This window comes from Choloepus didactylus, chromosome 3, assembly GCF_015220235.1.
Source record: "Choloepus didactylus isolate mChoDid1 chromosome 3, mChoDid1.pri, whole genome shotgun sequence".
Classification (NCBI taxonomy): domain Eukaryota; kingdom Metazoa; phylum Chordata; class Mammalia; order Pilosa; family Megalonychidae; genus Choloepus; species Choloepus didactylus.
The window spans coordinates 159,691,953-159,719,441 of NC_051309.1; the positions used below are offsets into that span (position 1 = coordinate 159,691,953).

The 27,489-nt window shown below is 36.1% G+C and overlaps 1 protein-coding gene across 5 annotated transcripts in view; it reads right to left on the bottom strand.

Annotated features, from left to right (window-relative positions):
• Positions 1 to 27,489, bottom strand: part of TTC29 (tetratricopeptide repeat domain 29) — a 323,750-nt gene that overhangs the window by 186,633 nt on the left and 109,628 nt on the right. For all 5 annotated transcript variants that reach the window (XM_037830766.1, XM_037830769.1, XM_037830768.1 and 2 more), the window contains 2 exons: positions 13,710 to 13,922; positions 6,105 to 6,190 (listed from right to left, as the gene is read on the bottom strand). In XM_037830766.1, the coding sequence (XP_037686694.1) occupies positions 6,105 to 6,190; positions 13,710 to 13,922 (299 nt within the window). The remainder of the gene's footprint in view (positions 1 to 6,104; positions 6,191 to 13,709; positions 13,923 to 27,489) is intronic.

Sequence of the window (27,489 nt, forward strand, 5' to 3'; positions counted from 1 at the left end):
ATATATGTAACTTCACTTCTTCCTACAGAAGCTAAAATGCAAATGCATAAAAAGTAATGATAATTATGGTTTTTGATATACAGTGTACAAAGACATAAGTGGTAACAAGCACAAAAAAAAGTGGTGAGATGGGGGACTATAGGAAAAGTATATGTGTATGCTATTGAAATTAAGTTTTTATGAAATCAAATTGATTATTATATATTTGCTATGTTAAATGTTAACCCCATGGTAACCACAAGGAAAATATATGAAAAATATATCCCGATGAAAAAGAGAAGGCACTCAATATGGTACAACACAAAAATATCAAATAAGTATAAAAATAGGCATTAATGGAAAAATTGAGGGACCAAAAAAAGGTATAAGATATATAAAGAATATATATAAGATATATGCTAAATAGAAAAATGGCAGAAGATTGTCCTGCCCTGCACTATTAGTAATGACTTTAAATGGAAATGGATTAAACTTTCCAGTCAGAAGGCAGAAATTGATAGCATGGATTAAAAAAAAAAAAGAATGCTTGACTCAACTTTATGCTGTCTGCAAGACACTCACCTTAAATTCAAAGATAAAAGTAGGTTGAAAGTGAAAGGATGGAACAAATATATACCATGCAAGTAGTATCCAAAAGAGAGCAGGGGTAGCTATACTAATATCAGGTAAAATAGACTTTCAGTCAAAACCATTATGACAGATAAAGACGATCATGATATATTGATAAAGGGGACAATTCAACAGTTAGATGTGACAATTTTAAATATATATGTACCTAACAGCAGAGCCCCAAAAATATATGAAGCAAATACCAATGGACTTTGAAGGGAGAAATTGATGGTTCTCCATCAATGGTAGAAAACTTTAATGGACAACTTTCAATAGTGAATAGAACATCTAGTCACAAGATAAATAAGATAATACAAGATTTGAATGATACCCTAAACCAATTAGACCTAACAGACATATATAGAACACTTCACCCACAAGAATCAGACAGCACATTCTTCTAAACTGCACAAGAATCATTCCCCGGGATAGACCGTATCTTATGTCACAAAACAAGTCTCAATAAATTCAAAAATATTGAAATCATACAATGAATATTCTCTGACCACAACAGAATGAAACAAGAAATCAGTAACAGAGGGAGAAATGGAAACTGCACAGATATGTAGAAATTAAACAACATACTCTTGGGTTAAAGAGAAAATCACAAGCAAAATTAGGAAATATATTAAAGTGAATGAAAATAAAAACACAATATACCAAAATTATGGGATGTAATGAGACAGTGCTTAGAGGGAAATTTAGAGTTCTAAATGCTTACATTAAAAAAGAATAAAAACTTCAAATCAGAGATGTAACATAAAACTAGAAGGCTAGAAAAAAAGAACAAACTAAATCCAAAGCAAGCAGAAGTAAGGAAATAACAAAGATTAGAGCAGAGATAAATGAAATGGAGAACAAAAAAAAAATGGACTCACAAACCAAAAGTTGGTTCTCTGAAAAGATAGATAAAATTCACAAATCATTAGCTAGGCAGACAAAGGAAAAAAAGAGAGAGGATATCCCAAAAAATCAGAAATGAACGGGGACATTATCCAGCCCTGCTGAAATAAAAAGGACAATAAGAGGATACCATGAACAACTGTAAGCCAATATATTAGAAAACCTGGATAAAATGCAGAAATTCTTGGAAACAAACAAACTGCCTACATTGACTCAAGAAGAACTAGAAGGGCTCGGCAAACCAATTACTACTAAAGAGATTGAATCAATAATCTAAAACCTCTCAACAAAAAATAGCCCAGGGTCAGATGGTTTCATGGGGAATTCTACCAAACATTCCAAGAAGACTTAATGCCAATTCTGCTCAAACTCTTCCACAAAATTGAACAGAAGGGAATATTCCCAAATGTATTCTGCAAGGCCAACATCCCCAATACCAAAACCATATAAAGATACCACAAGAAAAGAAAATCCAGGGAAGAGCAGGAGAAAGAGGCTGATAAGTAATGAAAAAGAATTGTAAATTGCTCTCTCTGTGGGGTGGCTACTAGTGCCCATCCCCCACTCTCACAGCAGGCCACGTTGGGGCGGGGGGCTGGGAGGAGCAGCCATTGTTGTAACCTACCAGGACAAGGGTGATGGCTGCCATTGCTTCAAACCACCTTAGACGAAGGTGGCAGTGTCCTTGGTTTATACAAGGACAGACATATAAACCAATGGAATTGAATTGAGAGCTCAGAAATCAGCCCTCGTAATGATGGCCAAATGATTTTTGACAAGGGGGCAAAGACCACTCGAATGGGAAAGAAATGTCTCTTCAACAAATGGTGCTGGTAAAATTGGATCTCCATTTGCAAAAAATTGAAGGACCCCTACTCAACTCAAAATGGATCAAAGACCTAAATAAAAGAGCTGTAACTATCAAACTCATAGAAGAAAACATAGGGAAGCGTCTTCAGGACCTTGGGTTTTGCAATGGTTTCTTAGACTTTGCATCCAAATAACAAGCAGCAAAAGAATACATAGATAAATAAGACCTCATCAAAATAAAAAACTTCTTGCCTCACAGGACTTTATCATGAAAGTAAAATGACAACCAACATAATGGGAGAAAATATTTGCAAACCACATATCTGATAAAAGTTTAATATCCAGAATATATTAAAAATCATTCAATTTAACAACAAAAGACAAACAACCCAATTTTAAAATGGGCAAAACACTTGAATAGACATATCTCCAAAGAAGATATACAAATGGACAAATAGCACATGAAAAGATGTTCAACATCATTAGCCATCAGGGAAATGCAAATTAAAACTACGAGATACCATTTCACACCCATTAGAATGGCTGCTATTAAAAAATGGAAAATAGCTAATGTTGGAGATGATGCAGAGAAATAGGAACACTCATTCATTGCTTGTGGTGATGTAAAATGGTGCATCCACTAAGGAAGACAGTTTGGTACATCCTCAGAAAGTTAAGTATAGAAATACCATATGACCCGGCAATCTCACTACTCTGTATATAACCAAAAGAACTGAAAGCAGGGACTTGAACAGATATTTACACACTGATGTTCATAGCATTATTCACAATTGCTGAAAGACGGAAACAACCCAAGTGTCCATCAACTGATGAATGAATAACTAAAATGTGGTCTATACATACAAGTGAACAGTATTCCACCTTAAAAAGGAATAAAGTCCTGATACATGTGACATGGGCCAACCTTTAAGACATCATTGGGAGTGAAATAAGCCAGACACAAAAGGACAAATATTGTAAGATCTCACTGATTTGAAAAATGAGAATAAGCAAACTCATAGAGTCTGCATCTATAATATTGGTTAGCAGAGGATGGGGTGGCGATAGGGGATGGGAATTTAAGACTTAATATGTACAGAGTTCCTACTTGGAATGAAGGAAATGTTTTGGTAACAGATGGTGGTGCCGGTAACACAACATTGTGAAGGTAATTAACAGGAAGGGCACCAAGAACTTTTAATCACATTCAGATGTATATTTCAGTGCAAGAGTTTTCCTGGCTTGCCCAGCAAATGCAGCCCTTCAACTAACTGTCCTCCACAGCCTTGAGAGAGCACAGTCCTTAAGTCTCCACTGCCACCTTCGTCTAGGGTGGTTTGAAACAATGGCAGCCACCGCCCTTGTCCTGGTAGGTTACAACAATGGCTGCTACCCCCAGCCCCCCCCCCGCCCCCATGTGGCCTGCTGTGAGAGTGGGGGATGGGCACTAGTAGCCACCCCACAGAGAGAGCAATTTACAATTCTTTTTCATTACTTATCAGCCTCTTTCTCCTGCTCTTCCCTGGATGCTGTACAATGTTCCCTGGCCTCTGGAGTTTCACAATAGTTGTTTCAGACACTTCCTGCCTATTTAGTAGTTGTTTTGGTTGAAGGACTAAATCTTGGAGTTCCCTACTCCACCATATTCCCACAATCCTCTGCCTAGGAAGATTTATCTTTCATGGTAAACTTTTCGTTTTTCCTCATTGGGACTGTTATTTATTTATATATCACAAATTTTAAATTTTGAAATAATTTCAAACTTAGAGGACAGTTGCAAAAATAACACAAAACCCATACAGAGACTTCCAACATAACCAACCCCCACCCAGATGCTCAGGTCTACCAGCTTTTACCATTTTGCCACATTGCTGCATCATCTTATCTGTCTCTCTCTCTCTCTTTCTCTATCTGTCCAACTGTTTGTCCATCCTTCTGTCTACCTGTCAGTTCATCTATCTATCTTTCTATCTATATTATAAAAATAAAAATTTGATTGTAGGTTGTATACATCATGCTCATTGAACACTTAATAATTCCATGTTCTTTTCCTAGAAGCAAGGATATTCACTTATGTAACCATCTTAAAAACAGTTATCAAGTTCAGTAAATTTAACATTGATATAAAACTCGGAGTCTATACTTCAGTTTTTTTCATATGTCCAAATAAAGTCCGTTGGGTATTTTCTCCTCCATTATTCGATCCAGTCCAGGATCATGTGTTCCATTTAGCTGTTATCATCCTTTTAGTCTCTCTTTCTCTCTTTTAAATTGTGTAAACATAGACAGAACATGAACTTTCCTGTCTCAACCACTCCCAAGCATACCATTCAATGGGTCACTATAAACTCTTTTGTGTTGCTTGAATTTATTTTGTCATGTTCTTTTGTTACCCATTAAAAATAAATTAAAATGAGGGAGGTTAGAGACAGGACAAAAATATGGAGAGAAAGAGTGGGAGAGAGAGAGCATCTATGGACTAGTTTTTGTCTAAGTTGTCCAACTTGACCTCCTACTGTAACTCGTCTTGCATCTGACAATTCATTGCTTCCCAAACACATTTAGTATATTCATGTTGAGCGAGTGTGTATGTGTGCGTGTTGAGGGGGTTGTGTGTGCCTTATTTTTCTATCATCTGGGACTCTTCTGTTTTCTGTCTGTAGAAATCCTGCCCTTCCATGCAAAGCACAGTTCAAAAGCTCTTCTCTGCAACCTCTTGATTTTCAGTGTTGGAATCAACCACTCTTACCTCTGCACTTGGAGAATGCCTAGTTCATCCCACTTTGAATTAAGCTGTTTACAAATTGTTTGGCCCCATTAAATTCACCCTTTGAGGGAAGTGTGCAACTTTTTCCTCTATGTGTTCCTCAGAGTACCTGGAACAGAGCTTTGCTGAATGAATATCATTAAGTGAAAGAGTCACCTAGGACAACTGAAGCTTCATATGATGACCAATTTTAAGGACAAAAGAGATAAATATCTAGCCCAACACAGGAATCCTATGTTGCATGAATATCTAAAAAAAGCAAATTAAAGATCCTCAAAGCCGAAAATTAAGCCAGTATTGTATACCAAATAAGATTATTTCAAGAGATGTATGTGAAATGAAACAGGAAGACAGACTTTGAATATGTTATTGATAAGAGAAGAACAAAAAAAAAAACAATGATTTCAATTTATAATACAGAAAAGAGAGTTCTTCACAATTTTTCATCTATTTGTTTCCTTGTTACTTTTTGGCCAAACAAACAAAACTAGGCCACAAAATAGGCAACCACTGATTTGATCAAGAAGAAGGCTACTTTGCAGATTGGGACTAACAACTCCTTCCAATTCTCTGCCCTCCGCATACCACCACACACTAAAGATCTAGCCAATGTAACCCACTCTAGTGTTTAATAACCACATTAGGAAGGTGGGGAACTTTTTCTTTTCTAAGCCAATTTTCCTAAGTTATATTCTAAAATTACTGTAATTTTTTCCCATCTACTTTTTGCTGTCATTTAAACCTATTTCTTCTTTTCCTTGGTGATCTGGGAGTGTAGAAGGCAACATTATTCCATATATTTAAATTTCATTTAGCTTAAAGACTTCATGATAATTTACTATATACTACCTTCAACAAACAATAAAACCAAAGATTTTTGTGCTTCTGGCATATCGCTATTCTGCTTTGGTCTCTTTAAATAGGCACACTGACATCTGGCCCATCCCATTTCTGTTGGCTTCATAATAAAATAAAAACAAAAGATGGCAACAATTGAAAGTTGGCTTCAACTTACTGTTAATGCCATTTCGTACTCTCCAGCAGCCAAGTGTGCTAAGCCCAAGTAATACAATGCTTCTCCTTGTATCTTTTTGTCATTTCCTAAAGTGAAGATGTAGAAAAATTAAATAGCACTAAAGAAATTGATTTATTACAGCAAATGAGATCCCTTCTTCTTAAGACAGGGGAACTTTATTATAAAATAGTGTTCAGGTTTAGCAACAACCCCTGAAATCTAATCAGAAAAAAAAGGCTGCTATCAACACAATTTACCTGGATCAGAGATGTTAGAATGAGTTGTATTAACAGTATAATTATGAGGGGCTTCTCTCTACAAATGTTAAGTATTACCATTATTGACATTCATATATAATTTCTCTAGTGGTTCACCATGTGATGAACCCTCAGTGATCCAGCCTAACTGCTATGATGTACATGAAGAAACTTGTTAAGAATATTGACCTTATCATAGTGCACATACAAAACACAAATGCACACTCACAAAGACTAAAATTTAGCTAAGTCTGCAATGGGACAGATAATTGGCAAATTAAATAATTACTGATTTGGTTATGTTCAGTTTGAAAGCTGGTGGTTAAAGTTTAGCTGAGGATGACTGACAGAGCTTGGATTCTTGGTACTAAATTTTGCACATATTTTGAAATCCACACACATTTTTCTTTGTTACTGATTGGTAATGCTTTTCATAATCTTTTTGCAAAGAAAGTGTTTTATTCCAGGAATTATGCTTTCCAAAAGCAAAATGTGTAAAGATGCTACATGTAGTTGAACAAGATGTATGTACATCATGCCATTTAATAAATATATAAATTACTTACAAGAACCACTAAAGTTTCTTATTTTTAAAAGAATACTATCCCTTTTCAAATTTTGGAAGCCACTGGCTTCCAATGCCACCTAATTCCTGGGTAATTCAAATGTTGACAGATAAATCCTCATTTTTGCTCTGTGGAAAGTAAGTATCCTTAGATTTCTGAACCCTGTGTTCCAACAGTGATGAATTTCAGCTGGAGCTGGCAATTCTCTACCCTGCGTTCACTCTCACCACTCATTGAATTACTGCTCATGAAGCAGTGGCTCAGTTGGAAGGCTGCAAGAAAACTGGATGGCTGATGCCAGTGACAGCAATATTTTTTCTTCTGTAGCTATTTTACCAATTGCAGAGAATTATACCCTCAAGATCTCACTTCAGCAGAGTTTTTGGTGCCTGTGATCCAGTCTGGGGGATTTTAACTCTTACAGTTCAGCTGGGTCCTAACTTTTCCCCTGTTATAGGTTTATGTGTGCCTAGGATAGGGGCGGGACTAGGAGAGGGAGAGATGGGGTACAAGAAAGGGGCTTTGAAGGGAACATTGCCTCTCAGATGATTAAAAGTTGATTATATGCATTTTTTTTTAAACTTTGTACTTGCTGTGATAAATGGAGTAACTGTGTCAAAGCACCTTAGTTTGATGAGGGTAACTAGCAACAGCTTGAGATGATATAATACCATTAGTTGCATCTAACTGTATGTGTAGGGCACCTCAGGAAAGAGGAGGAGAGAAAGGAAAATCTATCCAGGATGGTAGAAAGAAAGATTTTCAGGCAGCCATTTGAGAGCCTGGTTACACCAAATATTAGTTTTAAGGTTGTATTAAAACATGAGAATTTGTCCTGTTTACTGATAGAGACAAAATTAAGATAAAGAAAAAGCAGTAAAAATAGTTGAAGAAAATGTAAATATTAGTAGAATAAATAATAGCAAAAAAAAAACGGTTATAACTGAAACTTTGGCACTATTAAAATTGAGTGACATAAAAACTCTGTATGGAGTAGTAGCAGCCAGGGCTACTTCATCCTATCCCTTAGGTGTGGATGGGAGGACAAGTCAGTCACTATCCTATAGAGAGAAGTTTGAGAAGCAGTCTGATTGCCTATACTTTGAAGTTCTTGTCTCCACCTGACTGCAATTAGTAGTCTGTAGACAAAGAACATAGTTCCCTTTTTAATTGTGCCATGCTTGTCTCATCAAGACCAAAGCCAAAGGAACTCTGAGAGTGGTTTGATAGTTTGAGAAATTCTTTGACAGGCTGGTCATGCATCCAAAATTTACTAATTAGACACACCTTCTAATTAAAGGGTTAACTCGTGTCATAAAGAGAGAAGGGGTGAAGAAGTACATTTTGGAAGGCGTGCCTCTTAGGCATCATCTTACTTCATAACTCTCTGTTTCAGTTTGCTAAAGCTGCTAGAATGCAATATACCAGAAATGGATTGGCTTTTATAAAGGGGATTTATTAGGTTACAAATTTACAGTTCTAAGGCCATAAAAGTGTCCAAACTAAGGCATCAACAAGAGGATACCTTCACTGAAGAAAGGCCAGTGGCACCTAGGACACCTCTATGAGCTGGGAAGGCATGTGGCTGGTGTCTGCTGGTCCTTTGCTCCCAGGTTGCATTGCTTTCCAGTGGCTTTCTCCTTAAGCATCTGTGGGTTCTCGCTTAGTTTTTCTGGGACAAACTCTGGGCTTCATCTCTTAGCTTAGTATCTCCAAGTATCTTAGGTCGTTCTGTATCTTAGTATCTTAGGTCTTTCTGTCTGCATCTCCAAGCATCTGGGTCTGTGTCAGCTCTGAGCTCTCTCTCCCTGAACTCTCTGAAGGACTCCAGTAAACTAATGAAGACCCACTTTGAATGGGTGGGGTTACATCTTGATGGAAATAATCTAATCAAAAGGTCTTACCCACAATTGGGTGGGTCACATCTACACCCACAATAGGTCTGCTCCCACAAGAGTGGATTAAAAGAACATAGTCTTTCAATTGTATAACTATGTAGTTTATAAGGAGTCACAGTGTGATTGTGAAAACCTTGTTGATCACACTCCCTTTATCTAGTTTATGGATGGACAAGTAGAAAAATGGGGAGAAAACTAAATGAAAAATGGGGAGGGGGGTGATTTTGGTGTTCTTTTTACTTTTATTTTTTATTCCTATTTTTATTCTTTCTGGCATAAAGAAAATGTTTAAAAATAGATTGGGGGTGATGAATGCACAACTGTATGATGGTACTGTGAACAGTTAATTGTACACCATGGATGACTGTATGAAATATGAATATAGCTCAATAAAACTGAATGAAAAAAATTGAGTGACACAATACACATACCAAAAAAAAAAAAAAAAAAAAAGGAAAGTTAAAAGAAAAAAAGGGAAAAAAAGAAAGGTAAAACATTATTTGCACTCTGTAGTTTATCTGAGGACCTACTATGCCTCAGGCAAAGCTCTAAGCACTTGGGGTGCATCAGTAAATTAAACAGACAAATTCCTTGTCCTTGGGAGCTTACATTTTAAAATGTAGAGATGGAAAAAAGTTGTAAAATAAACAACAAAATAAATTATGTGGAAAATTGTATGGTGATAAGTGCTCTGGGGGATAAATAGAACAGGGTAAGGGAAATTGGGATTGCTAAGTAGGGGGTGCACAGAATGAATCATATTTCAATATTAAATATGAGAGAGTAAGCCCCACTGAGAACATGATGTACATATTCAAATGGAAATATATATATATAAAGAAGTAAAGAAGTCTGGAAAACTCACAAATAGGTAGAAACTAAAACTCTAAATGACCAATGGGTCAAAGTAGAAATCACAAGGTCAATTAGAAGGTAGTTTGAGATAAATGAAAACGGAAAACATCAGACCAAAACTATGGAATGCAGCTGAAGTAGTGCTCAGACAGACATTTATAGCTAAAAAAAAATGGCTATAGTTTAAAAGAACGATCTTTCTCCCTTAGAAACCAGGGGAAAAAAAAGAGAAACTAAGTCCAAAGTTAACAGAGGGAAGAATATAATAAAGACAGGAGTGGAAATAAATGAAATAGAGAATGAAAAACAAGAGAGAATCAACAAAACCAAAAGTTGGTTCTTTGAAAAGATCAACAAAATGGATACACCTCTAGCCAGATTGATAACAAAAACAAAAAGAGAAGCCTCAGATTACTAAAATCAGGAATAAAAGAAGGGAAATCACTACAGACCTTACAGAAATTAAAAGGATTATAAAGGAATGCCATGAACAATTGTGTGCCAACCAATTACAGTAGATGAAATGGATAAATTCCTAGAAACATAGAAACTACCAAAACTGACTCAAGAAGAAATAGAAAATCTGAAAAGCTCTATACAAGAGATTGAATTAGTAGTCAAGAAGCTTCCCACAAAGAAAAACCCAGGCCCAGATGGCATCCCTGGCAAATTCTACCAAAGACTTAAAGAAGAATATACACCAATCTTTCATAAACTCTTTCAGAAATTTGAAAAGGAGGAAACACTTCTCAACTCATTCTGTGATGTACATTTTACCTTGACACCAAACCAGACAATGATATCACAAGAAAAGAAAAGTATGATCCCTTATGGGTATAGATGCAAAATTCCTCAAAAACTACTTGTAAACTGAATTCACAGCATATTAAAAGGATAAGACATGATAACCAAGGGAGCTTTATGCTGGGAGAACAAAAGGGATTCAAGATGGGAAAGTCAATCAATGCAATACATCCTATTAATAGAAAGAAGGGGGAAAACATACATGATCATCTCAATTGATGCAGAAAAAGCATCTGACAAAACGCAATACGTTTTGTGATAAACATGATAAACACTCAATGAACTAAGAATAGTAGGGTTCCTCTCAACCCGATGAAAATCATCTATGAAAAACCCACAACTTGATGAAAAACTGAATGTTTGCTCCCTAAAATCAGGAATAGCACAAGAATGTCTGCTCTTGCCAATTCTATTCAACATTATACTGGAGGATCTAGCCAGAAAAATTAGGGAAGAAAATGAAGAAAGTAAAAAAGAAGGAAACAGTATAAATCTTCATTACTTTAGATTTGGATATGGATTCTTAGATTGACATCAAAAGTACAAATAACAAGAAAAAATAGATAAAATTCAAAATGTGTGTTTCAATGAAACTATCAGAAAATGAAAATGAACTCCACAGAATGGGAGAAAATATTTGCATATCATGTATCTCATTAAGGACTTGAATCTGGAATATAAAAAGAATTATAAACTAGCAATAAAAAGACAAATAACTTAATTTAAAAATGGGCAAAGGATCTGAATAGATATTTCACCAAAGAAGATATACAAGATGCTCAATATCATTAGCCATCAGAGAAATGCAAATCAAATCCACAATGAGTTACCACTTTACACCTGCTAAGATGGCTATGATAAAAAGTAGGGATGATAATGTGTTGGTGAGGATGTGGCTAAATTGAAGCCCTTATACATTGCTGGTAGTATTGTAAAATGATATACAGCCACTTTGGAAAACAACTTGGCAGTGCCTCAATAAATTTGACATAAGAGTTACCATATGACCTAGCAATTCCACTCCTAGGTTGGTCTATACCCAAGAGAAACGAAAACATATATCCACATGAAAACTTGTACACAAATGTTCATACTAGAATTATTCATAATAGACAAAAGATGAAAGCAACCCGAATGCCCATTAACTGATGAATGCATAAATAAAATGTGGTACAGCCACAAAATGGAATATTTTTCAGCCATAAAAAGGAATGGAATACTGCTGATACAAACTACAACATGAATGAATCTTGAAAACATTATGCTAAGTGAAAGAAGCAAGTTACAAAAGACCACATATTATATGATTCTACTTATATGAAAATTCAGAATATGTAAATCCATCGAGAGAAAGTTGGTTGGTGTTTGCCAGAAGCTAAAGGAAAGAAGAAACGGGGAATGACTGCTAATGGTTATGGGGGTTTCTTTTGGGGGTAGTGGAAATTTTCTGGAATTAATGTAGATATCTGCACAACTTTTTAAGTATACTAAAAACTACTGAATTGTACACTTAATAGGTGAAAATAGGAGACTACTACTATATGGGTGGTGCTGTATACGTTTTGCATCACCAAGGGGCCTACGGAAGGAGCCGGCCCATAGTGGGTATGAATGTCTCAGCCACATCATGTCAACCAACATAGAGGCACGACCCTGGCCTGCCTTGTCCCAACAATCATCAGCTTGCTGCTTCAAGCTCTCTTACCCAAAGAAGGACAAAAAAGGAAGGGATTGTCTCCCAGAGCAGCGTAGCTGCTGTCAGAGCTCTAATAGTGTGCAGTTCTGTAGCTTGTGTACTTTCTTCCGTGGAAAATGTGGGACAAATATTTACGGTTGCTAAAAGACATTTAAAAAATTATCGCAGTATAAGAAGTAAGCTTTTTCCTGTTCCCCTTGTTTGTCCTTTGGAAAGTGAGAGATGTTTTCCAAAAAAGGAGACTGCCTGGCAGGCAGCCGGGCTGTTGGAAGAGACCCAAGAAACCTTTCTTTATGAGCTGCCTTACAATTTGGCAAATGTGAACCTAAAGTAAAATGCCTTTTCCTAATTGGTACATTACTTTACATTGAAATTCCACGTAACTTGGCATATGACTAAAGTTAGTTGCTCAAACTGATCTAAGAGCTAACTATTTGGGCTAGTATTTACCTCTTTGGGGGAAGGTACTAGATCATTCGTTCCAAAGCAGCTCATTGAATGGGGTACATCTTTCAATGGGGGTGAGTTTCCATGGGCATTCCAACTAATATTACTAAAAGAGGTAATAGAATTTACTTCTACTTTTACTCTTTAGTAAATTAAAATCACACCCAGAAAATCAGTCCTGCTTAATCTCAATAAGCCATTTGTTTCTTATTAGACCAATCTATTAAATATATCCACAAGCTAATAAACTTTGGTTCAATAGCATAGCTACTATCTTCTCCTTCATGAAAAGGCTACTCTATTAATAAATTACTATGTGATAATAAAATATCCTTGCATTTTGCAAACTAAAAGCATTTAAAAAGATGCTCCAAAATTTGTCTTTATATTTAATATGTCCACAAATGATATAAAATATTAAGCATATGATCACCTTACACAAAAACATCTTTACTGCTGTGAATGTGCATATGAATCACTGGAAAATCTCGCTAAAATGCTGATTCTGATTCAGTAGACCTGGGGCAGGGCCTGAGATTTTGCTTTTCTTAAAAGCTTCCAGATGATGCTGATGCATGCTGCTGGTCCAGAGGCCACACTTGGAGTGACAGGGACTTAATATATATTAGAGTCCTATTTCCCTGTTACTCCTAACGAAATATTTATGATATTTTCCCTATTACTCAGCTGTAGAGAATTTACAAACAACGAGAGGTCTCTAAGATAGTAAGAAATACATAACCTCAAAACACACACACACACGCACACAAACACACACAACTCTCCCTTAACTTTTGCTAATACCCTTAACTTCTCATTATAGTTTCATTGTTTTACAACACTACTCCCTGTGGATTGTAATTTTGGAGATAAAAACTTCCAAGAGAACTAATGGATTTCTTGTTGTCAGCACTAGGGCACCTCTGTTTCACAGTGAAATCTGACAGTATATTGACGGCATTTGTCTTTGCATTTCATAGGAAATAATCACCCAAGTGCTTGACAATTTTTACTTCACTCTTGGGAGAAAACAGTATCTGCCCATTAAAGAAAACAATGTGAGAGTGCTCTTTTCTACCCACCTTCTTTGGCTATTTCAGAAGCTTTTATTAGAATTCTGATGGCCTGTTTGTATTCTTTATTTTCCAGCATTTTGTCTGAGAGTAATCTGTAAGTCCTCAGGAGACTTTTGCAGGCCAAGAAGTTGAGAAAGTGGCCTCTCTCATCCTTCCATATCTGCCCTTGCGTCAATTGATGGAAAGCTTCATAATGCTCGGCAGCTTCTAGAAGCTGACCTGGAAAATAAAAGCCATTCATAAATATAAACCCCAGGCCAGAACATATTTTCAAAAAATTTTGCATACATCTAATGCTTTACTATTAAAGGGGGAAATATCATGGAATACAAACAAGGATTTCTATGACTGAAGAGGACTTAGACTGGGAAAGAAGCTATCTCAAATTAGACTTTGGATTCAGCATTCATTTTTGTGAACACCTACTACAGGGATGGATGGATCTAGGCTAGTATAAATCGACTGGGATTATATATGTTTAGAGACAAGATTAAACTACTGTAAAAATCATTAGTAACCATCACACCAGCTAACAATTTATTCAGCACTGTATATGCCAGGCACCGTGCTATATGCTTTACATACATTTCTCATTTAACCTTCAATACAATCACATGAGTAGGGATTGTTATGATTCCATTTTGCAGAAGAGAAAGCTGAGGCTTAGTAAGGTTAAGAAGTTTGCTCAAGATAGCATGTCAAGTGGGTGGGAGAACCCAGGCAGTTAGATTCTTGAGCCTGTACTCTCAGTGCTGCAGTGCTTTCCCAACAGACAAACATTTCTTCATTTCTAAGAAGTCAAGTATCTTAAGAAAGGATGTTTCTATTACAAATTTTGAATTCAAATGTTATAGATCTTGAAACTACTTCCCAAAGTTTGACTGAACTTCCCAAACAAGTATTTGCATATTCTGCTAGTTTTGAATAAATAGAGTGTAACTTAACTGCCTTTCTCGATGATATCCTCAAATATAGTTCAAATGTATCTTCTAAAAGCCAAAATGCTAAATTATCCTTTAGCTATTTAAATCCTCAAAATAGGGACAAACATATTTTCTGGAAGAGTAGTTTGCATCTCCATGATGAAAATTTTATTTTACTCGTAGATTGCCTTGTGGAAATGCTCACAGTATCCAGTAATGTAAATGCTCTGATATTAGAGTTACCTAATTGGAATTCATTGGGAAAAAAGCACTTATCTAGAGCAGTCCAACAGAAAAAGTGCAGGCTCTGGAACACAGAGTTCCTATCACACTCCAACAGTTTTTGCTGTGTAGTCTCAGGACAGTGACTCCCTCTGTGCATCAGCTTCTTTTGTAAAACAGGATTGTAGTAATACCTACATGTGAGTTTATTGTGAGTATTGAATGAATTGTTATATGTTCAATGCATGGCATATAGTAGGTGTTCAGTAAACATAGCTACTGTTATCACTCGGCATAGAAATGGAAATTTTAAAAATCCAATAAGCCAATTGAAATATAGCCACTAGTTTGTTATTTTCCTTAAGTTCAATGTATTCTTCCTGAAAAAAATAAGAATTAGATGAATCCTTACAAAAAGCTTATCGTATCTTATGGAATTAACCCAAGCAGATCATACTAGGCTCCATAATTTCCTCAAATCGATTTTATTCGATATTAAAGCTTGGAGCCACTGCCATGACTATTGAATGTAACAATTTCCTCCTATTTGTTGCACCAAATTTGTTCTCAAAATCAGTATTAAAAGAAGAATGCACACATAAATAAGAATAATATTCCCAAAGCAGCAAAATAGAAATGGGTAATTACTAAATAATCTGTACAAAAATTCAGTTAAGACATGGCCATCTGAGTACTGACCCCTACCACACAGAGTGGGGAGGTGGAGAGGAAAAGATGCACACCACGACGGGAATGCCTATTACAAAGTTGGTTATAAATGGATATTTATGAAGTTTTCATGTAATAGAAGACTACAGAGCCATTAAATATGACATAGACAGTAGAAGATTCTTTAATTACATCTCACGGTAAGTGAGAATACTGGAAAACATCAGCAACTATTTACGAAATTTTACCAGCATTATCTCTGGGAAGTAGGACTATGTATGGGTGATGGTTTCTTTCAGACTTTTCTTTTTCTTTCTTTCATTTTCTTCCTTCTCTTTCTTCTCCACTTCCTCCCTCCTTCCTCCCTCCTCCCCCTTTCTCCTCCTCTACTTTCTTCTTTTGTTTACTGACATCTTCTAAAGTTTCTATCATCAAAATGTTACTTTGTAATAAGAAATACACAAGTCACTTTAGAAATATATGCCCAATTCTTTTTCACTATGATTCAAATACTCAAGGTTGAAGTACACTACTCTAATCTATCTTTACATTTAGCTGACAATTTTTTTCTTAACTCCCACAAAAGCAAGCACAGTTTTTCATCTGTCTCCCGCAGCACCTTTCTCCAGAAATACCTTTCTCCAAACACCCATGACACTAATTAAAAAAAAAAAAAAAAAACTAGAAAGGAGCATTGACATATACGTGAGCTATGTCTCCTCTGTTAAATAAGTCTGCCTGAAAAGTATAGATCTGTAGCCCTAGAAAGATGTACACAGGAGTTCATTTTGTAGTGTGCCCATCTATTCACAAAGTACAGATACATATTTCTCTTTGGTTACTTTGAATAGGAAAGACAGATACAGGGAATTGTGAGGAAACCAGATCCAGAAAAATAGGAACTGTAACAAGGTTAGAAAGGACCTAACAGCATCTGTGGTCACACACAATAACTAGATGGAAAGAGGGTCCAAAGGTATGTTATAAAATAACAGATTTGCTAAGAATGCCAGGAGGAGAGCTGGTATAGAAAGCTTCTGGATAACCCAACTAACTATAATGAGATGCAAATGAGACACAATGATGCAAACAGTAAATGAGAAGTGATATCCATGTGGAAGATTGGACGGGGTAAGGGGGAGGGGTCAGAGGGGCAAGGAGAGATGGAGGAAATGGAAGTAGGGACTATGTCTTTGTATTCCATATAAGTCAGATTCCCTTGGGGTATTGACTTTTGGATGGCCACTAGGCATCCTGGAGAGGCTGTCTAAGGCAGGAATGAAGCAAAGGTGGTTCTTGGGAAATTGGTTTCAGTTGATTACTATGGAAGGCAGCCTTGGGTGATTGACAAATAGTCTTTTGGGTTGAATTTGATTTTTGCTAGAGCTTTGGGATCTAGTATCAGTATACTTCTTTGCTCATGATTATTGGCCATGGTTCAGTTTTCAGAAGGGTCAACATGAGGTCTCCCAAGAAGGAGGAGCCAGGTCCAAGAAGCTTAGGTAGAAAGAACAAAAGAGAACAGGGAACTATCCTTTCCTGATGGCCCACTTTCCTGATGGACTTTCTTTCTGCATACATTATCTCAACTTTGCAAAAAAGAAAGTAGGTATGATCTTACTATGTACCAAAGAGGAAACTGAGGCTCACAAAGGTTAACTGATGCAAGTAGCTAATAAATGATGAGTAGGCTTTAAACCTAAGATCACTGAAAGCCTATGTAACTGCTTCCACCATTTCAGGTACTAGAGCAACAAACCAAGAGTTAGAAAACTTAGGTGAAGTCAGTTAAATTCTTTGGGCATAAATCTCTCTAGTTAAAAACAGTGCTTAAAACTGGAGTCTGTGGTTAACAGTAACATTGCAATATGCTTCCGTTAAATATAACAAAGGCAATATACCAAAAACAAAACAAAACAAAACAAAAATAATGCTTAAAACTCTTCCAGATCTGTAATTCTGTACTCAGGTTATTACAGGTACCCACTAACATAAAAACACAGGTAGCAGCCCCTGAAGGTCTTTCTGAAGGAGGCTGAGTATAACTAGCTATGAGGGCCTGCATCTAAATTCTCTGCTTTCTGAATCATGCGATGGCATTGTTGAGGGCACCTGGAATTTGTTGGGGGGCCTTCAGACCTAGTCACTTGTGGCCATATCCAGCTATTCAGGGTTTCACCTCCTCTTCCTTAACTATTTTGCCACAGATGAGGTCACTGGTGCTAATCCTGGGGATTCTGATCAGCACTACTTAAAGCCGAGGTGCCTACACAGAGGAAACAGAAATTTCCAGGCTTTCTTTGAAGTTGGGATTCATTTCCAAACAGTGACAAATAGGTCAGTAAGTCAGTCAACGAGGATTTGATCCAAGTGACCGTAAGTACACAAATGACTTGGCTGCAATTTCTAAAGGCTGGTCATAATTTGAGAGTACACTTCTAGCATAATATAAAATATTAGAAGATATGTCTGTGTTACGAAAAGAACACAATATTTTACATATGGAAACCTTCCCTTTTAAGCATGACTAACAATGACATGATTCCATCTAATTTCTATTTCCAACTGTGAATAGGATATTTTTAATTATCTTACTTCCTGAGTAAAGGCTCTTATATTTATCAAGACTACATATTTATTAAGACATAATGCATACTGTTTTTATCTGAAAATTTTAAGTTCAATATACCTAACAAAAATGTTGTGAAAGGCTATAAATACATTTTTGACAAAGCTAAATGTAAATGAAGATAATGAACTAGATTTTCAAATTTGACTCATAACACCCCTTTACAACTGCTTTGAAGTGTTCAGGTATAGTCTACCTGATATATTAAATATATCTGAACCAGGCTAGATTTCCAGGCCCCACAGTTAATCTTTTAGAATGATAAGGACAAGTGTCTAGATAACCGTCCTCCTCTGGAATTATCAAGTGTTAACATTATTTTCCACTGTGAAAGGGAGGCAGAATGAAGAGGAATGATTACAAGGTATCACAAAAATAAAAGTTAGTAGAAGATAGAAAGAAAAGAGAAGGCTTCAGCAAAAATGATCTCCTGAGGGGAAATGAATTTTAGCATGGTGCACCAGAAATTAGGAGCCAATCTCCGTTATTACTTTAAGTAACAAAGATCACAGTCGAAACCGCAATCAAGAATCTGTACCAACTATTGTTGAACTGAGGACCTGGCATACACGGTTCTCTGCTAAATGGAAATCTGGATAGTTCACTAATATTTCATGTGAATCAGAGAATAAATTGGAGCCATGGTGTTTTGTTGAAGAGACTGGGGATGGACCTCCACAGATGCCATCAGTAATCAATTTATCTCAACCATGTGAGGTAGTATCATAAAACACATCTTAGGAGACACATTGTGGACAATTGGGTAACACCAAAGTAGCCAGGTATGGCTGGAAGTAGCCTAATCCTTGGATTATTTTTTAAACAATTAAATGGCATCTGCATAAGCAATAAGGAGGTTGGTATGTATTTATAGTTTTTCACCTAAAGGAGAGTGTACTCTTAAAATGAAACTACCACAAGTGAGTTTCACTTTACCTAAAGCCCTCACAAACAAGAAATCCAGCCACTTTGTTAAAAATACAAACAAAATCCAAACAATGTTGTAAACTGCAAAATGCTTGGTAGGATGTTAAGACAAACACTGTGTAGATAAAATAAGATTTTATATATTTGGGTAATATCCAGGTTGTTGCTTAGCCCTCTTTCTTGAGCAACATCTCTGAAACTTTATAGATATTTGTTGTATCACAGCAGATGTCTAGAACAAATATTAAGCAAAGGAGAATGTATATGATCTCTACCATTTTAGTTTTTTTTAAAAGGAGGAAGATTGACTAGATATTAACACAAATGGGTTTAAATGTGAAGCTGCCATAAAAGCAGGAACATAAATGTAATTCTCCCAGCCGCTATTTTGATGCACATTTTTGATTCCATGAATATTTTATGAAATGGCCCAAACTAAAGCCATATAACATTCCTGCATTACTGATGCTTGCGCCCGTAAGCTACGAACATTAGAGGCATGATTGAGTGCATTAAAATGAACTCATTCAGCAGTGCATTGATTACTCGAAGGGGGAGGGAAAAGAAAAAAAGAAAAAAAAAAAAAAAGTTGCTCCACTTAAGAAAACAGCACACAAATCTAAAGTTCTCAGTATAATAAAGGAGATAGCAAGTTTGAATAAAATAGTATTTCATAAATAAAGTGTGACCCTGTCTAGACCTGACATTAATTAAGCAAGGTGTTAATTATGTCCAAAGATGGCTCCTGGTATTGCTCAGGTAATTTAAAATGTCACAATCTCTAAGAAGCTCAGATTGACCTGCTTTAGCTCCATGCATCAGCACTATTGAAAGTAGCTAATTATTTCTTTCTCTATAAACTTGTACATTTGCCAGTAAAAATAATGCAGCAGAAACAATTGCATGAAAATAACTTGACAGGTCCACAAAGCCCATTTCTTCAGCACCACTGGTATAAGTCTTAGCATATTTAGTTCTAAATTGTGCACATTTGTTGAGGACTTCAGGGAAATATTCCACTTTAGTTTAAAACAACAACCTAAAGGAACGATAAAGCTTTATGCATATTATAGTACATTTTAATGTGGGGCTATTGGACATCTTTGGAGTAACTTACTCTTCTGTACAATTTAGACATAAAATCTGCTAGAAGCAATATTGAACAGTAGCAGAAAGAGAAAAATGTTATTGCCCTTTTGTAAAAACAAAAGACATTGCTTTCCATTTCAGTTTAACTGCATGAACAATTTATATTATCTTTAGGTTTTTACATTCAATTATGATAATTATAACAGCACCATTCAATGCTGAAATAGTTAAGGGCTTGTCACACTTCCCAATGGAAACTATTATTTGCAAGTGTTTATATCTTGTCAGAGGAGATTTGTTGTGCACTATAACCCACTGCACACCACTGCAAAATGGAATGCTGGAAAACAAAGATTTTGCTTTGTGATTCAATTGCATCCCTAATAAACTGGGAAGAAAATGTGCTCATAACTTTTGAGTAGCTACTTTGGGATATTTAGAAGAAATTTAAGGTGCTATTTTAAATGGAATCCTTTGTTTATCATTTTGAGCAAAGACTTCTGATGGACCTTAAAGGAATGCTAATTCACACCCCTTCAAATGTGTTGGTCATTAAGCCAGACAATGAAAAGGATCCCAGGACGACAGGTATGGGAGAAACTCACCAAAGACTTTATCACTGATACTAGAATACTAGTACAAGTTAATTTTTCAAAAATCCAGAAATTTTACCTAGAGCTATAAAATATTCTGGGGAAATTGTTATTAATTGCTGCTATTTATGATTGTAGATAGCGGAATTGTGGTGTTCAGCGGTGCTAAGAATATTTTCCTTTCACAATAAATTGTGTTATTTTAATGGTTTCCCCCACATCTTTAAATACTAAGTAAAAAGTGTTTACAGGCATAAAATCTGAAGAGAAATAATGTCCATATTAACATTAGATCGACTAATGAATTATATTTCTCTGGTCTTAATCAATAATGTAATTCTTACTTGAATTATATATTGTACACAGTATTTTAAATAAACTCTATTCAACTTTATTATATATATATGCTTGTATGAGCAAAGAGAAATATGTGAAAGCACACATATCAAAGTATTAATACTGATTATTGAAGACAAAGGTGAGGAGAAAAGACTATTAAGTTTTTCCCCTATGACACCTCTGTTTTGATTGGCAATGAACATGCAATATTTTGGATATTACAAAAAAGTAAAAATAATCTATTTGGGTGAGTATGGAGGTAGGCAAACAATGTCAGTTGAGCACTTATTATGTGCCTGTCACATGCTAACTCCTTTATATATATATTGCCTTACTTGACCCTTGGGTGTTAGTATTTACATTTTAGAGATAAGGAAACTGAGCCTTTTAGGAATTATCTTATCTAAATTCACACACCAAGTAAGTGGCAGAGATGATGCCCAAAGCCCATGGTTTCTTCCATTTCTCAAGGTGGCTCCTCTCTATAGAAACTGTGTCCACTGTTTGGACTTGAAGGCAGAGACCAAGGTTTGAACCTCAGCACCACGGTGACTGGGGAAACCAGGCCACACACACACCACCTCTGGGCTGTTTCATTCAGGGCTCAGAATCACGGTGGTTGCTTGAGGTGATTAAAACATTATCTGCCCCAGACACATAGAGTGCTCAGTGTTTCATAGGCATTCAGTAACTTTGACACTCTTTTATCCAGTTTTTGGTGGTTTTTGTTTTTCCAAACATTGGGATGGAATCTGGATGGGCCTGTTATGTGGAATGACTTAAAACCTAAATGTTACGGAACAGGGTCACTTATTCAAAATCAAAAATCACGTTAAGGACTAACTGGATATAGCACACTTCATCCAAACGGAAAACGATCTTTCACTCCTGGTCCTTTATACCTCTGAAGACGTATTTGTGGGGCAATGCCTCTTCTCAGATAGAGGAAATACTGCCTCCAGAACAGTGTATTCAGTGTGAGAAGAACTGCAGGCTCAGTGAAGTTATTCAAGACCTTGCAAAGCTCTGAAAAAGAAAAACCTGCTGCAGAGCAGGCCCTTCTGAATGAGGCTTCCTCTCAGTCCTACTTGTTAAGCAGTAAATAATTAAAAACACCCTGAAAAAGACAGGTAAGATACAAGCAGCAATATCAGTAACACAGACATGAAAGAGAAGGGGGAGGAAATGAATTTTAAAAAAAAGCAATGAAATAATTCATTTGAAGCTCTAATAAAGATTCATTTGCAGTCTTGTTTAAAGATATATCAGACTTCAGGGATATAACCTAATTACATTTTTATTCTAAGTTCCATTCAAAGATCTTGGACTTTGATTCTTTAACACAGATCAAACATGGTATAATTTTCTTTTGGCTATCAATACTTAAAAAGGATCTCTTCATTAAATACTAGAAGGTCTTAGGAACATGTACACACGGGGGATGGTGAATAAACTGATAAACCCTGAAAGATGACAATTAATTTATACAGAAATAGCAATGCTAATTCACTTAATTTCAGAAAGAAAGTTTTAACTATTGATTTCATTTTTATTCAAGTATAAGGTGACTCAGTCTATAAAATACCAGTCTAATCAGATGCATCTTAGAAGATGTGTGAGTGCCCACTTTCTAAATAAAGCCAGTCTTAGAATTTACTACAGAAATGAAGTGCTGGAAGAAATAAGCCTTGCAATCAAAATCACATGTGGATTAAAGAGGCGACGATTTCATCAGGCCTGCAGTATACCTGGGAGCCTTAGCAACAGGTGTATTGGAATCATCAATATTCATACTTAACACTTGTTTGATTGGCTTTATTTCAGGATTTTACTAGGGAACCTGAATGGGATAATGCATTTTCTCTTCCAGAGAATCCTTCTGGAAAAGTTTCTTCCAAAGGGACTTTTAAGATGCAAATTTAGAAGCAATTTAAAAGTAAGAGAAAAAAACAAGAAAAAAATAGGTTTTATTTTTTAATAACTAAGAGAAAAAATGTTCCCAATGAACTTGTTTAGTTGTACTGAAGATGTGGGCAGATGGGAAAAGTACACTAGGACTTAAATGCCCCAATACTTTGCTCATGCTTTCAGCAGCAGCCATTAGGAGGTTTTGCTGGAATTGTTATCTATTTTTTATTGGAGAAGCTGTAGGTTAACAGAAAATTCAGAGTTCCCATCCACCCTTCCCCCACGCATTAATAACACCTTGCATTAATATGGTATATTTGTTACAACTGATGAAACAGTATGATTATCTTATAATTGTACCAATAATTATAGTCCATGGTTTACTTTAGGATTCATTGTCCAAAAATAACTATTTTATGCTTGTCAATGAAGATGTTACTGTGTCACTATTTTTGCATGAACAAAATACTGGGTTTAGAAAGACAAAAGAAAAGTTTTTTAATATTCACTATATTTAGGGTGACCAACTTATTCTGTTTTGTGCTGGCATTTTAGCACTGAAAGTCTTGACTCCTGGGAATCCCCTCCATCTTAAGCAAAAGGGATGATTAGTCAGCTGAACACTCACCTGAAGTAAAAAGTATTTTGAAAATGTAATTAAATAAAATAAAAAAGTAATATTTAGCAAAAATGTAATACAAGATTCATTTTAGTTATTTTAAAGGCAAAAATACGTCAGCATGAATTAAACATTATGGGGACCATCCATCAAACAAAATGTTATTTTGATCAAGTTTCATTCTACTCCTTTTCTATATCCATGCATGATTTTTACATGGTTGTAAAGAGACAAAAATAATTTTTTGTTCATTTAAATTATTATATTATAATTACTTTCCATGTTACACATTTTCAAAACAGCATTTTTTAAAGGCTGCTCAATACTGGGTGTGGAATGTCTACATTAACCACCTATTTAGTGCTGATTATTCAGATTATTTTCCTGTTATAAGTACTATTTCAATTAATACCTTCCTGTATTTTTCTAACTTTAAAAACTATCTTAAAGTCCTAGAATTGGAATTATTAGATAAAGGGATATGGAAAATTTTACGGTTCCTATGTATTGCCATATTATTTTCCAAAACTATTTTAATGATTCACATTATCATGAATAATACATGACTATTACTTTAAGAAATCAGGATTACCTTTTTCTTTTATTTTATTTTTTTTTTTTTTTTGTCATTTCAAGTAGAATTAAATGGTACTTCACAATTCAAATTGATTTTTAGGGCAGTAGATTTTTTTTCTTATGTATTCATTATATATCATATTTTCTCTGGTGAATTGTCTGTATGTATCTTTTTTTCCATTTGATTACTGTCATCTTAATGTTTTTCTTTCCAATGGATATACACTTTTCTTAGAAGACAGCTGTATTTCTTTGTTACAGGTACTGCATATAAACTTGTTTTCTCCTCTCTCCCACCCCTGCCCACCACTTTATATGAGTATTTTGGATGGGCTAAAACATTAGTGGAATTAACTAATGAGGGGGTTGCCTCACTAGTACCCACTGACAGAATGGGACCCTCACTGAACAATGCCTGGGAATCTTGAGGTGGTGGTGGCTGGGGATGGGGAGAGGACCATGAAGACAGCTGGGAAATGAAAGAAGACATAAAAAAGGAGATAAATTTTTTCATTCCCAATTTTGTCAGGTCTAGTCCTATTTCAGAAGACTTTTCTAGTCATAATTCTAATAAAAATAAATCAGGAAAAAACAATAGAAGATAAATTATGTGAGGCCTCTGCTAAGCAAAACTTCATACAGGGAGGAAGTGAGGCATATTGGAAAGAACCACTGAACCTAAGATCTGAAGACACAGGTTCCCATCCAGGCTCTGACACACTTTAGTTCTCATTTTTCCTCACAGAATCCTAATTTCTGTATCTTTAAAATGGGGATAATATCACCTACCTCATGCATGAGAATGGCACTTCATGTCTATCTATCAATATACCTTTCGATGTGTTATTGCCATTATGTACAGTGTAGAAACATCTGACATGTTTGAAATTTGTCTAAATATTACTGTTAAATCAGTTTGAAGAACCACATATGGAGATAGTTTGTATGTATTTGTGTTGGGTATGTATCTGTGCAGGGAAAAGACACCTGAAATGGATATTAGGAGCTCTGGGTGCAAATCTAGCACTCATCATGAACAAACTACATGGCTCTGTCAAAATTGCTTAATTACTCTGTCTCATCTTCTTCGTCTATCAAATTAGAGCTTGGACTAGATTTTTTCTAAGTCCCACTGTGTCCCTAAAATTCAGTCATCTAAAGTAAATGAATAACATAAGTTCCCAGCCCAGTTTTAAACAATTGACTATTTCACAATTTACTAAATCCATATCCACCTATTATTCCAAGGAAAGAAGCTTTTCCTGATGCTCAGTGCCACCCTTATAGCATCTATTCCTAGACATCAACTTTCAGGAACCACAAACACTTTGAGAAATTAATCATTGGAGAATAATTCTTCCCTCTTATTCCCCACCAAGCTACTACTCTCCAAAGTCTTACATCATTTGTACGCAGGAGCCCAGCATCTTAGTGGAGCAATAGGGACAAAATGAAAAAATCTTCAGGTTCCTGAGCTGAAAGGAACATGATCTAAGTACTTATTGCATACCCAAAAGTGGTCTTAACAATTGGAAAGACAAAGGTGAAGTTACTAATGGAGCAAAGCCTCTCATGTCCATATACGCTCAATGTTTTGCATGAAGGAATAAGAAAATCTTCACCAAAAGTGGAGTAGGAGGTTCTAGCTTTTACATTAGAGAAACAAGCCCAGAGAAAACTCTTGTAAAAAGAAGTTTTTATAAATTGCCTTGTGTTAGAATTGCATTTGCTGTGTAGACTTGTAGGGATAACTTGGAGGACATAATCAGTGGAGCAGAAGATGAGGGGACTGAGGTAAAAGGCAGGTGTTAAAAGGAAGAATGAGGTGTGCTGGAAAAAGATGTCAAGGGAAAGGGGGGGCAGGGCAGCAACAACTGAGTGGGAGGAGTTGAGCAGTTTCACCCGCGAGTTCCTGTTTGTTCCCGTTGTCTTAACTTCCTACACTGGTCTCTCTGATGACTCTCTCCAGCTGCAAGTGGGAATTCACCAGAACTGCTGCTTGTAGACCTGACATTGAGTTACAACAGCATTGGAAACTCTTCTCTGGAACACTGCCAGTGCTACTTTAAGCTACACACACTCTCTGGGAGTGAGATACGGATGTGAAAAGGGAAAACAAGACTTATGAATTGCCTGTATACCAAGCAGAACACCAGGCACCTCACTCATCTCATTTAGCCCTCAAAACAGTTCTCAAAGAACTATAATTGACTTTTTTAATAATGAAGAGAGGCACTAATATTATGTTCAATCTCTGTCTTTCATAAGCTGATTGTTCCAGTTTGCTAATGCTGCTGTTACGCAAAATACCAGAAATGGATTGATTTTTATAAAGGGGGTTTATTTGGTTACAAAGTTAAAGTCTTAAAGCCATAAAGTGTCCAAGCTAAGGTGTCAACAACAGAGTACCTTCACAGAAGAGTGGCCAATGGCATCTGGAACACCTCTGTTGTCTGGGAAGGCACATGGCTGGCGTCTTCTTCCTTTGCTTCCAGGTTGTGTTTCAAAATGGCTTTCTCCAAGGATGTTTCTCTCTAGGCATCTGGGGGTATTCTCGTAGTTTCTCCCAGGCAAAGTCTGGAGTAGCAAAAGTCTACTTTCAATGGCCGTCTTCAAAATGTCTCTCTTGGCTGCAGCAGTGAGCTCCTTCTATCTCAGCTCTTATAGGACTCCAGTAACTAGATTTCACTGTGTATTTTAAAATTGTATTTCTTCTGGGTTACTAACACGAGACCCACCCTGAATGGGTGGGGTCCATATCTCCATGGAAATAATTTACTCAAACGTTTTACCCACAGTTGACTGAGTCACATCCCCATGAAGACACTCAATCAAAAGATTCCAACCTAATCAACACTAATATGTCTGCCCCCACAAGATTGCATTAAAGAAAATGGCGTTTGGGGGGACATAATACATCCAAACCAGCACACTGATATTTTCTCTCCCTAATAATAAGTTGACGCACAGAGTTTTAATGACTGCTCTTCCAATAGCCATTTCAGTGGCCACAGAAATCAGAGCTGGAGGTGAACTAAGAGCAAATAACATCGGCTCTGACTCCCTGGTTTCAGACATGAGGAAATCATGATCCAGAATCATTAAGTAACTTACCCAAATTCACACAGTTAATTAGCAAGCAGTAGTGTCAAAAGAGAATCTCAGTTCAATACCCAGTCGAGTACCCTTTCCACTGCTCCATATTTCATCTCTAGCATGATGCTTGTTTTAGTTTGCTAATGCAGCCGGAATGCAAAACACCAGAGATGGATTGGCTTTTATAAAAGGGGGT